The sequence below is a fragment of the Nicotiana tabacum genome, chromosome 1 (genome assembly GCF_000715075.1).
Source record: "Nicotiana tabacum cultivar K326 chromosome 1, ASM71507v2, whole genome shotgun sequence".
Lineage (NCBI taxonomy): Eukaryota > Viridiplantae > Streptophyta > Magnoliopsida > Solanales > Solanaceae > Nicotiana > Nicotiana tabacum.
Genome location: NC_134080.1, coordinates 181,202,496 through 181,214,007, shown reverse-complemented (window position 1 = coordinate 181,214,007; position 11,512 = coordinate 181,202,496). Strand labels below are relative to the sequence as shown.

The 11,512-nt window shown below is 35.3% G+C and overlaps 1 protein-coding gene across 1 annotated transcript; it reads left to right on the top strand.

The window, feature by feature from the left end:
* Window positions 1-1,183: 1,183 nt before the first annotated feature.
* Window positions 1,184-8,999, top strand: LOC107777720 (nucleolar GTP-binding protein 1-like). Its single transcript, XM_016597847.2, has 14 exons — window positions 1,184-1,402; window positions 1,508-1,638; window positions 1,980-2,100; window positions 2,210-2,274; window positions 2,367-2,480; window positions 3,231-3,305; window positions 4,142-4,180; window positions 4,263-4,334; window positions 4,733-4,846; window positions 5,609-5,680; window positions 5,777-5,813; window positions 6,490-6,602; window positions 7,364-7,570; window positions 8,381-8,999. Exons 1-14 carry the CDS (start codon window positions 1,321-1,323, stop codon window positions 8,471-8,473), a joined length of 1,335 nt encoding a protein of 444 aa, XP_016453333.1. The 5' UTR covers window positions 1,184-1,320; the 3' UTR covers window positions 8,474-8,999.
* The last annotated feature ends 2,513 nt before the right edge of the window (window positions 9,000-11,512 follow it).

Below are 11,512 nucleotides of genomic sequence, written 5' to 3'. Positions count from 1 at the left end.
GTATTTATTTAAAATAAATAAGGTGTCAACATTTGCTATATGAGGTAAAGATTCCAAAAAAATGCATAATTCTATTTGATCTAGAGTTTGTCCGGAACTGAAAATCTTACTGAAATGTTACCAACAGTTTCAACTTACCAACTTCTAGTCATTAGTCATAGACTTACCAAAACTAGTCAAACACATATAAAAATTAAAAACCCAAAGAAATAAGGTTCTTTCTCTCTAAGAATCACACACAAAGATCTCCTTCCATACTTTTAAGCGTAATTAGCAAATATTAGATGCAAGACGGAAAAGAAAATTTTATGGATGAAGTAGCAATAATGTGACGAAATACTATATATATACAAGATTCCAAAAATCTAAGCAAAAAAAGAACTTTTTTCAATGTGTATGGTTAAGATTCATTAAAAACATATAGATGAGTCAATGTGCAAAATTTGAGAAAGATTGAAGGTGATTTGGACTGAATTGGTATCAAAATTCGTAGTTAAAATCGAGTTCAATTTTTTTTTGCGACACATGTATCAAACATGTATCACGTATGTATCTCACACGCAGGTATACATGGATATACATGTGATACACATTTGATAAAAATATGATACATATATGATACACAGATGATACAATGTGTGATATACATATTATTTTTTCATGTTCATCTTCTACTTGAAATGTTCCATTCAAACCACCTCAAAACTCCACCAAATCATCCAAAAACTGAGACCCAAGCTCCTTAAGATGTACCCAATCTATTCTAATAATACCACTCAAAAGGAAACAAATTTTTTTGACTTTTTTTGTCTACAAATAGCTAATTGGTTAATATTAGTAATATTTTATAAATTGACCAATTTTTATAATAAGCTACTTATAGATAGTATTTTACCGAAGGTTTTCACTCAAATCCGGTAGAAACATTTTTTTTTAAAATTTTGTAGCGCATGGGTTTAGAGAAGGGGAGTCTTGGCGTAACTGGTGAAGTTGTTGCCATGTAATCAGGAGGTTACATATTCAAGCCGTGAAAACAAGCACCTGTAGAAATACAGATAAGGTCGCATACAATAGACCCTTATGGTCTGGGCTACCTTTATGGGTTTAGAGAACTTTTTAAAACAGGGACAAAACATAAACAATTGCCTCAAAAGGGGCTATTTGTGCACTTCAGCCGCATCGTAGCACACAAAACCTGACTTTCGGGGCAAATACCGTTTCCTCCATTTTCCTTGGATGGATATTCATAGCTCAGAAAATCTCAGCGCTTAAACCTCATTTAACATTCCGGTAGAAGAGATAACTCTGAGAGAAAGAGAAATGAGCGGAACTTCAAGTCTCTTTCAATTATGGCAAGTTCCTTCCTCATCACTGTTTTCTGGACGTTCTAAGCTCTCTAAAGGTACTCATTTTTGTTTAATTTCTTTTTAGAAAAATCCTTATAGTTACTTCATATTATTATCTTTCAAATTGCAGAAATATTCGAATGTGTTGTTGCTGTTTGCAGGTCTGTACTTGGTGCCTGTGCGTGTATTATATCCAATGTCATGCTTCTGTAAGCAAATGCAGACTACTACTTATGAAATTGTAAAAGGAAGCTATGTAGTATCAAATACACAGGACCAACAAGAAAAAAAGGTATATCTTCTCCTTTAATCTCACATTTGGAATTTATTATTAGCTGAATTAGTTTTCAGAGTTGGCTACTTATTACACACGGAATTTAAGAAAGAAAGAGGGAATTTTGAAAATTTGTGCCGTAAAACAAGCTATAGATATTTGTGTGGCTATAAATCATCTCATATGGAACAATGTCCTTCTTTTTGGCGTAGACTGAAAGGAAATACTATCATATAAATTGGGACCGAGAGATTATATATTACCTCTGTCCTATTTAATGAGATAGACTTTGCTTTATGGATGCACTGTTTCTTTTATGTTCACAAGAAAATTGGAAGGGATTTCTCATTTTCTTGTAGGAAAAATTGACGCCTGAGGTAGAAAAGATAGGTGCATTTCAAAAATTACCGATGGTGATGCCATCCGTAGATATTCTACAGTCGGCACTGAAGAAAGCAAAAAGGGTCTCGGCTACAAAGGGTAATCTTTTGCTTTGCGTCTATATAGTTTGTACTCCCCCCACTTCATCGTAGTTTCAATTTTGTATTGGATGAAAGAAATTACAATTTTTAGTTAAAATGTTTAATAGGCATTGTTAATCTTGCAAAACGCGAGAGAAATAGAGGCGCAAAACAACTTGACGCATTAATGAAGGTCGGATTCTGGACCAGACTATTGCTTCTTGTTGGAGGATACATCTATAGTTTTGAAAACGTAATTTACATTTTGTCATTTTCTGTATGCAGGAGATAGCTGTGCCCTTGAGAACATACAAGGAGAACTTCCCAAACAAAAGATATTTGCACCCGTATGAACAATCATTGATTGAGTTAACGCTTGGAGATGGAAACTATGAAGAGGTAATTTCAATCACTCTAGTATCTTTTTCCAAATAATGTTTGTTCTAGGAAATTGAGGTCATCAGTAACTTTTTTCCTACCAGGAAAGCTAGTTTGAACTTTTAAAAATGGTTTTTGACTCTTCAGAAAAGTACAGGTAATTAAACTGGAAGTTTTAGATGTCTCTTTGTCCTGAAAAACTAAAAGACAATATATGGTTTTTGACTCTTGGGGTTTGTAGTGTCTTATGTAGATTTTAGCTTATCTTAGTAAAACTTGAGTTTTTGTAATTGTTTCACGCGTCTCTTTGACAGATTTGAAATGATTCTGTTGGGCCCTTTAGTTGGTTGGACTGATTTTCAGGTCTCGATTCATTTTTCTGTATCCATCGAAACTAGAATTTTGGATATCCTCAACCCCCTCTCAGAGGGTTTATCGGTTTCATTTCATGCACGTGTTAACGAAAAGTTCAGTTGCTGTAACTCTCAATTTATCTGAAGTTCTTTATCTGTATCAAATTCTGTTCAGCATTTGTGACACAGTGATGGTAACGTGATAATTGTGAGTTGATTGGTTGAATTGGACTAACTAATGTTTGTTACTTAATTTTGAGTGAGATCAATTTTTCTCTGTTCTTGTATGTTTTTTTCTGCTTCTCCTATTAATAGATCTATCTCCTTTCCCCCCTTCCTTCTCAATCCTGTATAGTTATTTCTTTATTCTTGGTTTGTCTCTTTCATGTCTTACATCTAAGTAACTGCACTTTTGCAGGTTTTAGGAAAGCTTGAAGCTTTAAGGAAAAGGGTGGTATCAGTTGGAAAAGAACATGCATCATTATGTGCAAAGGTTGGAAACTGGTTGCATAAAATAGTGACCTACTTTATATTTGTGTGCTTCTAGTCTTCTCCTCCCCCCTGGTGAGAAAAAACTGAGACTTTGTCGAGTATGTGAGAGCAGATGAGTTGTAATTGCAGAGGAAACAGAGAAAATTCTAAAGCTCTATAGCTCCTGATTGCTTATTTGGATGGAAGGTTATAAGAGGTAAAGAGCCGTGTAAAAATCTTTGAGCAAAATGGAAAGGGAGAATAGGCCATGAATATTCCTTTCTCCACCCTTGCTGAATTTGACGCTTATCATTGGTTGAATAGAGTTCACTCTCTCTCATGCTTTCAGTCAGTAATAATTCAAATAGATGCAACGCTTATTTGGGCCAAAAGATCTCAAGAAACCTTAACTATCTATGGAACATACAATTGAGTGAGTCTTCTTAGGGGGAAAAGGTGCTCCTGTCAAGCACTCAAGTTAGCCTTTCCTTGCGGCGAGCACATTATTCACTCCAAATTCTTGATTCAACTTCTCTACCTTCCTAACAATTAACACCACCTCTGCATTACCACTTTTATGTAGATTGTAGCTAAAGAAACATGGTCACAATTTTTTCTTTGAAATATAAATAACGGCTACCAAGGTCTTAGCATACATCAGTCCCTTGGGTTGGCTACCAAGGTCTTAGCATACATCAGGATCCCTTGGGTTGTGTTTACAAGCAAATGATATGTTCTATTTTCTCTTATTGATTCAATGAAGTATTTTTATTAATTTAAGAAGTGCTTATGTTCTATCTTTACAATTTACATTTCTACCTAAGATGCAAATCAAGTAATTGATGCAATTTGTGGCAGTCATTATCTAAACGAGAAGCAGAGGAGCGATTGAATGAGGTAGGCTGATAGTTTCACATTTTAACTGAATTCCTTATTTTATAATATTCATAAGTTGATCAGTAATAGGATATCTCTGTAGGGAATGAAAAGAATTGAGGAAATTTTTGGTCGTGATGGAAAAGCTGTTGATGAACTATTGAACATTGCCAAGGTAAGGCCAGTTAGATATAATGAATCCACGCAGTATGAGTCTATGAAGGCCTTGGGACAAACTAAAAGTTCAAAGAAGTGGTTAGATTTATGCTGAAATTAGTATACTGAAAACTGGAATGAACCTTCAAACAACTATACACGGACCTTCATTTTTAACTTAGAAGGATGTCCAGGAAAAAAAGGAGACATGAAGTGATTATATCAAACATCTCTGTCTATGGTTTTACTGGTAAATGTAGTAGCATTACCAGTCATGATAGCTATCTTCCTGATTGTGTGGAAGCTTTTAGTTGGACTACTTCATAGAGATGTTTTTTAAGCAATGATCTTTGCTCTCGAGTCAAAAAGAAAAGTTTCAGTGGTTTATGCCAGTCTGACAAAATTTAATGGTGACAGACATTACGGGCAATGCCAGTTGTCAATCTGGAAACACCAACTCTTTGTCTCGTCGGTGCTCCCAATGTCGGAAAATCATCTTTGGTTCGCGTACTTTCAACAGGGAAGCCTGAGGTATGTACTCAGTTGGTTAGCTTTCTTTCCATTTTTACTTTTTTTTTCTGGGATTAGGGATTTCACCTATCTATCTTAGAGAATTAAAACCATGTCATAATATGCTCTTGAGGAAGGCGAATTTTCCAGAATTGCTAAATGTTAAGAAAAAGGAAGATAGAGAACCAGTTTTTAAAACCATGGTTTTTAACTTGGGTTAGAAGAAGCTTTTTATTCTAAAACTTAGCTTGCCTCCAAAGGTTTTTTAAAACTCTGACCTGCATTTAGTTTTGCTAACTCAGGTCTCAAGTGTTAGTATGTGTACAATTAATTGTAAGGAAAAAGTCAAGAGAAGAGAAAGATAAACAATGAGATGGAAGCTTATGGAATAATCAGATATGGTCAATTATTACCCAATCAATTTTGTGTTCTCTTTCTTATCATGCTCCACTGTAATCAAAAGGATTGGTACTTCATCATTAATTTTGTCTGGCTTATGATACAGATATCTCTACTAGTTTGGCAATATCATAGTCATGGATGCATTGGTAGACAGATGAATTAGAGAGATACTTGTCTACAGCTTTACGAATAAGTCAAAGATCTTATGGAATTTGGTTCAATGTTTATCTAGAACTAAATCCTCAGCTATACATACTTTCCTCGTTTGATTCTCTACCAACTCTATAGAAAGTTCTCAAGTACTTTTTCCAGTTGATTGCATCTTTTCATCACATTGTTTTCTTTGATTGAGTTGCCAGTAATGTCACTGAATATTGTCAGATCTGCAACTATCCCTTCACAACTAGAGGAATTCTGATGGGTCATATTACTTTGAGCTACCAGAATTTTCAGGTTATTTTTTTTTCTCAAAATGGAAATGTTTCCTTAATGCTTCTTTCCTTTTCTGTTTCTTTTGCTATTTTACTGATTAAGCATTTGTATCTTCAGGTTACTGATACCCCTGGTATCTTAAGGCGATGTGATGGTAAAAATTCTTGATCGTTTACCATTTGCATAATGTGGATAATTGTTTCTCTGAATTCCTTTGCTTTCTCCCACATATTGCAAAGAAGCTGATGACACATCATCGCTTTTGATAATGAAATGGTTGTTTGTAGGAAACCAGATGTGTATATTATCTTGGTTCATTTGCGGAGAACAGTATGTGTTTGTGGAAGAGTGAATTCATTTTATTAAAACTTGGTATACTATTGACAGAAATTGTTCCTTCTTTGCGTGCAAATATTTGTGTGTTACTTAGATCTCTGAAAAATTATGATATTAATAGCTGCAATTTCTCTTCTTCAAGTAACAGGCTACTTCGTGCAAAAAAAAAAGGGGTAAATAAGAAAAAGTAGAATCAGATAGTCTAATTTGAGATGAGAAAGCATTACTCAGTTTCTTCATTACAATAACTCTAATGATGCAAAGTTGTCTGAAATAAGTATAAATGTGAATTTTCATGTTTTGACTTTAAAGAAAATAAAACAACTATAGTTTTCTTTTTGCTATGCTGCTCAGAAAATGGTGAGATAATTATTCATAATTCAGTAAATTTCTTTCTTGTAATCTGGACTCTTCTGTTCTGTAGTCATGGATTACTTCTCTATCATTTTATATTTATGTTTCACAAATTTTCTTTATTTTGATTGAACCTGCAGAGGACAGGAATAACTTGGAAAAGTTAACACTTGCTGTTCTGACTCATTTGCCGACTGCAGTACTTTATGTTCATGATTTATCCGGAGAATGTGGGATGTCGCCTTCTGATCAGGTACCTCCAATGCTTTCTATGTTTTGGTTATTACTGGAACTCTGATCTTCAAGTACTCTAGAGAAGTGATGGATTGATTATTCTTCTATACCAGAATTGTTAAACATGGAGACTGAGATATATTATATATCTGAAGTAATTTGTGCAAGAAAAAGTTAACGTGTTTGAACTTGCATATTGATGATTTTAAAAAGCTATCTTATCTGATTCTCCAATAATGAGAAGATGGATCATATGAGAATGGTCATGAACTAGTAAAGCCTATATGCACAGAAATTTGACGTGCTAGAACTTGCATATTGGTGTTCTATAAAAAGCTATTTTCTCCAGGTAATGATAGGATGGATCAACTGAGAGTGGGTCACGAGTTAGTAGAATGTGAATTAGTAGCTGTATTAATATAAGAGCTCCCAGTGAACACTCAGCAAGTGTCCCTTTCAAACTCCTTTTTTCTTTCTTTTCCTTGTTCCTTCTGTTTGATAGGGGGCTGGGACGGTCCTTCCCCAATCATAGAAGAGTTAAGTGTCCCTTTCAAACTCCTTTTTTCTTTCTTTTCCTTGTTCCTTCTGTTTGATAGGGGGCTGGGACGGTCCTTCCCCAATCATAGAAGAGTTATGAATGTTTTTCAATAATCTTAAAAGCATAGGACAATGTTAATACCCTTTGTGATACTGGTTTTTGCACGTCAAATTATTATTTTTCAATCTTCTCTAGTTTCTCATATTGTAGGGAGGGCTGATTGCTAACTTCCGCCTATGCAGTTTGTGATCTATAAGGAAATGAGAGAGAGGTTCAGCAGCCACATTTGGCTTGATATTGTGTCCAAATGTGACTTGCTGCAAGCATCTCCTGTCATCTTTGCAACAGATGAATGTAATATTGATGACGTTGAGCTGGTGAGGTATAGGACAATGGGACCTGATGGAGCGTTACATGTGTCAGTCAAGAATGAGATTGGTCTTCATGAGGTACCATTCTATTACCCTTATATGCCATCTTACAGATTACTGAGCAGGTTATTTAACTTAAACCTGTATGAGTTTCCGAAGCGTCACAAAATACAAGTTTTAGAACTTAAAACATAATTTGGGAATTCGTCTCGCAGTTGAGATAATGTATTATACATCTTATTGGCAATAAGTTGACCACTTTTGATCCTTGGAAGATGCAAATCCCCCTGTATGATTATTCTCTATATTGGTTGCTATTGAATGGCAGGTTTGAGAGATTTCAAATGTTTAAGTTGTGCATGTAACTGCTAGCGTCTAAAACTTGAACATGTATTCAAGAGCGTCTGCTAATTTTATGACTTCTCTTTTGTCTTCTCATTGTACCTGGGGTGACAAGTGTCTTATGCTCGTATTGGTAATAGTTTATTCAGCAGTGTTTTGCTGTTTTTCTGAAAGTTGAACCTTTTCCGGCCGCAACAGAATATGATTATTCTGACGAGTTGCTAGTCTTTTCACCTTGGACAAAAGGTTCAGAGCTTGGGAGCTCCTATTTGAAGTTATCAGTGAAAAACTGAAAATTACTTTGTTTCTATAATGATTAAGGAGTAGCAGAGCCAGAGACAAAAACATGGCTCTATTCGTTCTAAAAATGACATTAAATAACCTAGTGTCTTAATAATTTCCCCGAAATTGCTTTCACCATCCACAGTTTCTAAGAGTTCATCCTATAGGCTATAGAACTCAATAGTCAGCATGAGGTAGACATTATTTCCATGAAGCTAACTTTCTTCGTTAGTATGTTCTGACATATTCTTTGGGTTTTTGCAGTTGAAGAATAGAGTTTATGAGTTGCTTGTTTCTCAATCAGAGAGGATCAAAAACCAAAAGAGCAAAGAGGAAGAGCTGGAAGTTTCAAGCTAGTTGGTTCTGTGACTCCAAAAGAGATTTTTGGCCGTAGCCGGAATTTGGCTTCAATTTTTTGGGCTTTCGTAATTAGCCGAATCTGAGTCGTGGTCTATCACATATTTACAATATGTACCTGTGTGTTTCTAACACACATTTGCAGGTCCAAGAACACGACATATCTCTTGGTGGCTAGGCAGTTGAACGATGAGGTCCTCGTTTGCTTTGCTTTAAATCCCACCTCTTAAGATACCAACAAATCATTTGTCTAATGGGACCGATGGGGTTGCCATATCTCGCATCCTATTTTTGACTCTTAGTTGTAGCCACTTTTCGATAAGTTTTTAGTCAGTCATTTATGGATGATACTGAGATGCATTTGGAGGTTTAAAAGGTTAAATTTCCAAAGCTCTAATACTGAACCATCTTAAATTTACCAGTAGAGACTGAATCTGCCTTTGTCATCAAGGAATAAGTGCTATGTAAAGTTGAAGTTGATGTACATTACTCTTGGTTGAAAGAAGGAAATCCTTGTTCTAGTAAAGAAGCTTATTTATTTTCCCTAATGATTGTTCTTTGAGGCGTGTGATGTCAGTGATTTACATTTTCAACACTAACAATGACACTGTTGTCTTACCCAGCCCAATATACTTTACTAAGTTCTTGTTGATTAAACAAGACATAAGTTATGGATGCAAACATTGACAAAATAGACTGATGAGATAAAACTGGGACTGGGGTATATTATAGCAAGGGTTGAATTAGAACTGGGAATATATTCGCAGTTGGGATTATTATTTGGGGATACAAATCTTACTGCATTTCTATATTTGCATAGCAATCAGATGAATGTGTTTTACCGATGTTTCTCCTGAACTGACCTCTTACACATTAGTTATGTGTAGAAATCTCACTTATTTTATACTCCACCAATTGGAGTGGGAAAAATAATAAATATCTCTTATTTTTCGAAAACGTCAAATACTTTGGAACAAATTCAGTTTATCAACAACAAATAGTATAAAAACGGAGGCAGTATCAAGGAAAACAACATATACCCTGAAAAGCAGCATAAGTATCATCGCCACTGTTCATTTCTGCGTCGTAATTACCCATAGTACGCTAGTGTAAGAGATCACACACGATATAGAATAACGGATTTATTTAATGTTCACTAGTCAAAACGTTTCAAAGCTTAAAGCTGTTCAAGGTAAATAAGATTCTGCAGAAACTACCATATTAGCCCAAATGGGAAAGTTATACTTCAAGTTTTTCATAACTAGAAATACTAGTCAATAATATTACCAAAGTTATGCTAAAGATGCTGGAGGGTAGCTAAACCAGGAAGTTGAGGCCACTATACAAAATCCTATTGCTAGTACTATAGTCATCATTACATAATAAGTTGGTTCATGCCCAAGGATCTCTAAACAATATTTATTAAAAATTTCTTGAATATTGGTGGGGCAATTGCTATATATAATGAACGCACTTGAGAAAGCGATTCATCATCAGTGGAAAAGTGTACAAGTTCCATCTGATGCCAACGAATGTTATTGATATGATCGTATGAAAAAGCAGTTAAGTGTCATGCTGCTAAGCGGAACAACCTGAACACTAATAAAACCAGCTGAATTCTCTGCACTAATTGTGCATGCAATCAATTTGGATGGAATTATCGAGAGAGAGAATATGGAAGAGAAGAAAAGAAGCCGAGAGAAGAAAACTGTTTTAGGAGAATGATAACTATCAAATGAAATACACTTTGAATGTGGCCTTCTATAGCAACTAATTTTTATCCTCTAACCACTTACTAACTCAAAAGTTTTTGATATTATATACGATCCCCTTTGCTTGGTACACCTAACATTTCAGCCCATATAATAATACTCCCCTCAAGTTGGAAGATGAAATACATTGAGCATCCCAAGCTTGGACAGAAGAAAGTGGTGCTATGCTGATCCTACACCTTTTGTCATTAAGTTAGCCAACTGCAAAGTAGCTAGTAGAGACATACTGTGGAGCTATCAAGCCACTCTTGATCTTTATCGCAGAAATTGACGATTTATCTTAATGTGATTGGTTCTTTCATGAAACATGGGGTTGGCAGCTACCTACAAGACAACTTTGCTATCACAATACAAAACAACTGGCTCATGAACGGTAACCTGGAACTCCTTAAGCAATCCCAGAAACCAAATAATTTCTGGTGATGCTGCTGCAAGACTTCGATACTCAGCTTCAGCTGAACTTTGACTAACAACTTGTTGTTTCTTTGATTTTCAAGAAAGCAAAGATTCACCTGATTTGATAATGTAACCTATGACTGTGACTGACCTCCTAGTTTTGGGACAGGAAGTCCAGTCTGAGTCACAAAATATAGAAAGGTGATTCTTGGGGCCTCTGTTTAATAATAACCCAAGGCTTGGAGCATTTTGACATACCCCACCACACACAAAACTGCATCCCAATGAGATTGTTTGGAATGTTGCAAAAAGTGACTAAGCACCTGGAAAGTAAAACAAATGTTAGGCCTGGTAGTGGTCAAGTAAAGGAGCTTGCCAATGAGCTTTTGGTGATTATCAACATCTAGCAATTCTTCATCTCCTGTAACCTTTACATATTTGTCATAATTAATAGTGGTTATTTTTTGATTCAGTTCAATAGGAGTAGAAATTGGCTTAGCTGCTGCAAGACCAACTTGTGAAATAAGCTGAAGAGCATATTTTTTCTGTGTGAGCAATATCCCTTCTTTGATCTCAGAATTTCAATTCTAAGGAAGTATCTTAATTTCCTTAAATCTTTCACCTTAAAAAAGCTATGTAGGGTCTATTTGGCTTCTTCACCGAACTCCATTTTGCTACCAGTGATAAGTAAATCATCACACACACCACAAATAATGACAATATGAGAACTTGTTTTCTTAGTGAATAAGGAATGGTCATTTGCACTCTGAGTGTAACTAGCTCCTAAAAGAGCTTCGGCCAACTTAGTATTCTATTGTCTTGAAGTTTGCTTGAGACCATATAGTGATTTAAGCAATTTGCAAACCTTAAT

What these genes read in the sequence shown, in the direction of transcription:
- LOC107777720 (XM_016597847.2), top strand. Translation starts at nt 1,321, where the DNA reads ATGAGCGGAACTTCAAGTCTCTTTCAATTATGGCAAGTTCCTTCCTCA. An exon ending in AAGGGTCTCGGCTACAAAGG is followed by an intron (nt 2,101 to 2,209) that starts GTAATCTTTTGC and finishes AATGTTTAATAG; the next exon opens with GCATTGTTAATCTTGCAAAA. An exon ending in ATGCATCATTATGTGCAAAG is followed by an intron (nt 3,306 to 4,141) that starts GTTGGAAACTGG and finishes AATTTGTGGCAG; the next exon opens with TCATTATCTAAACGAGAAGC.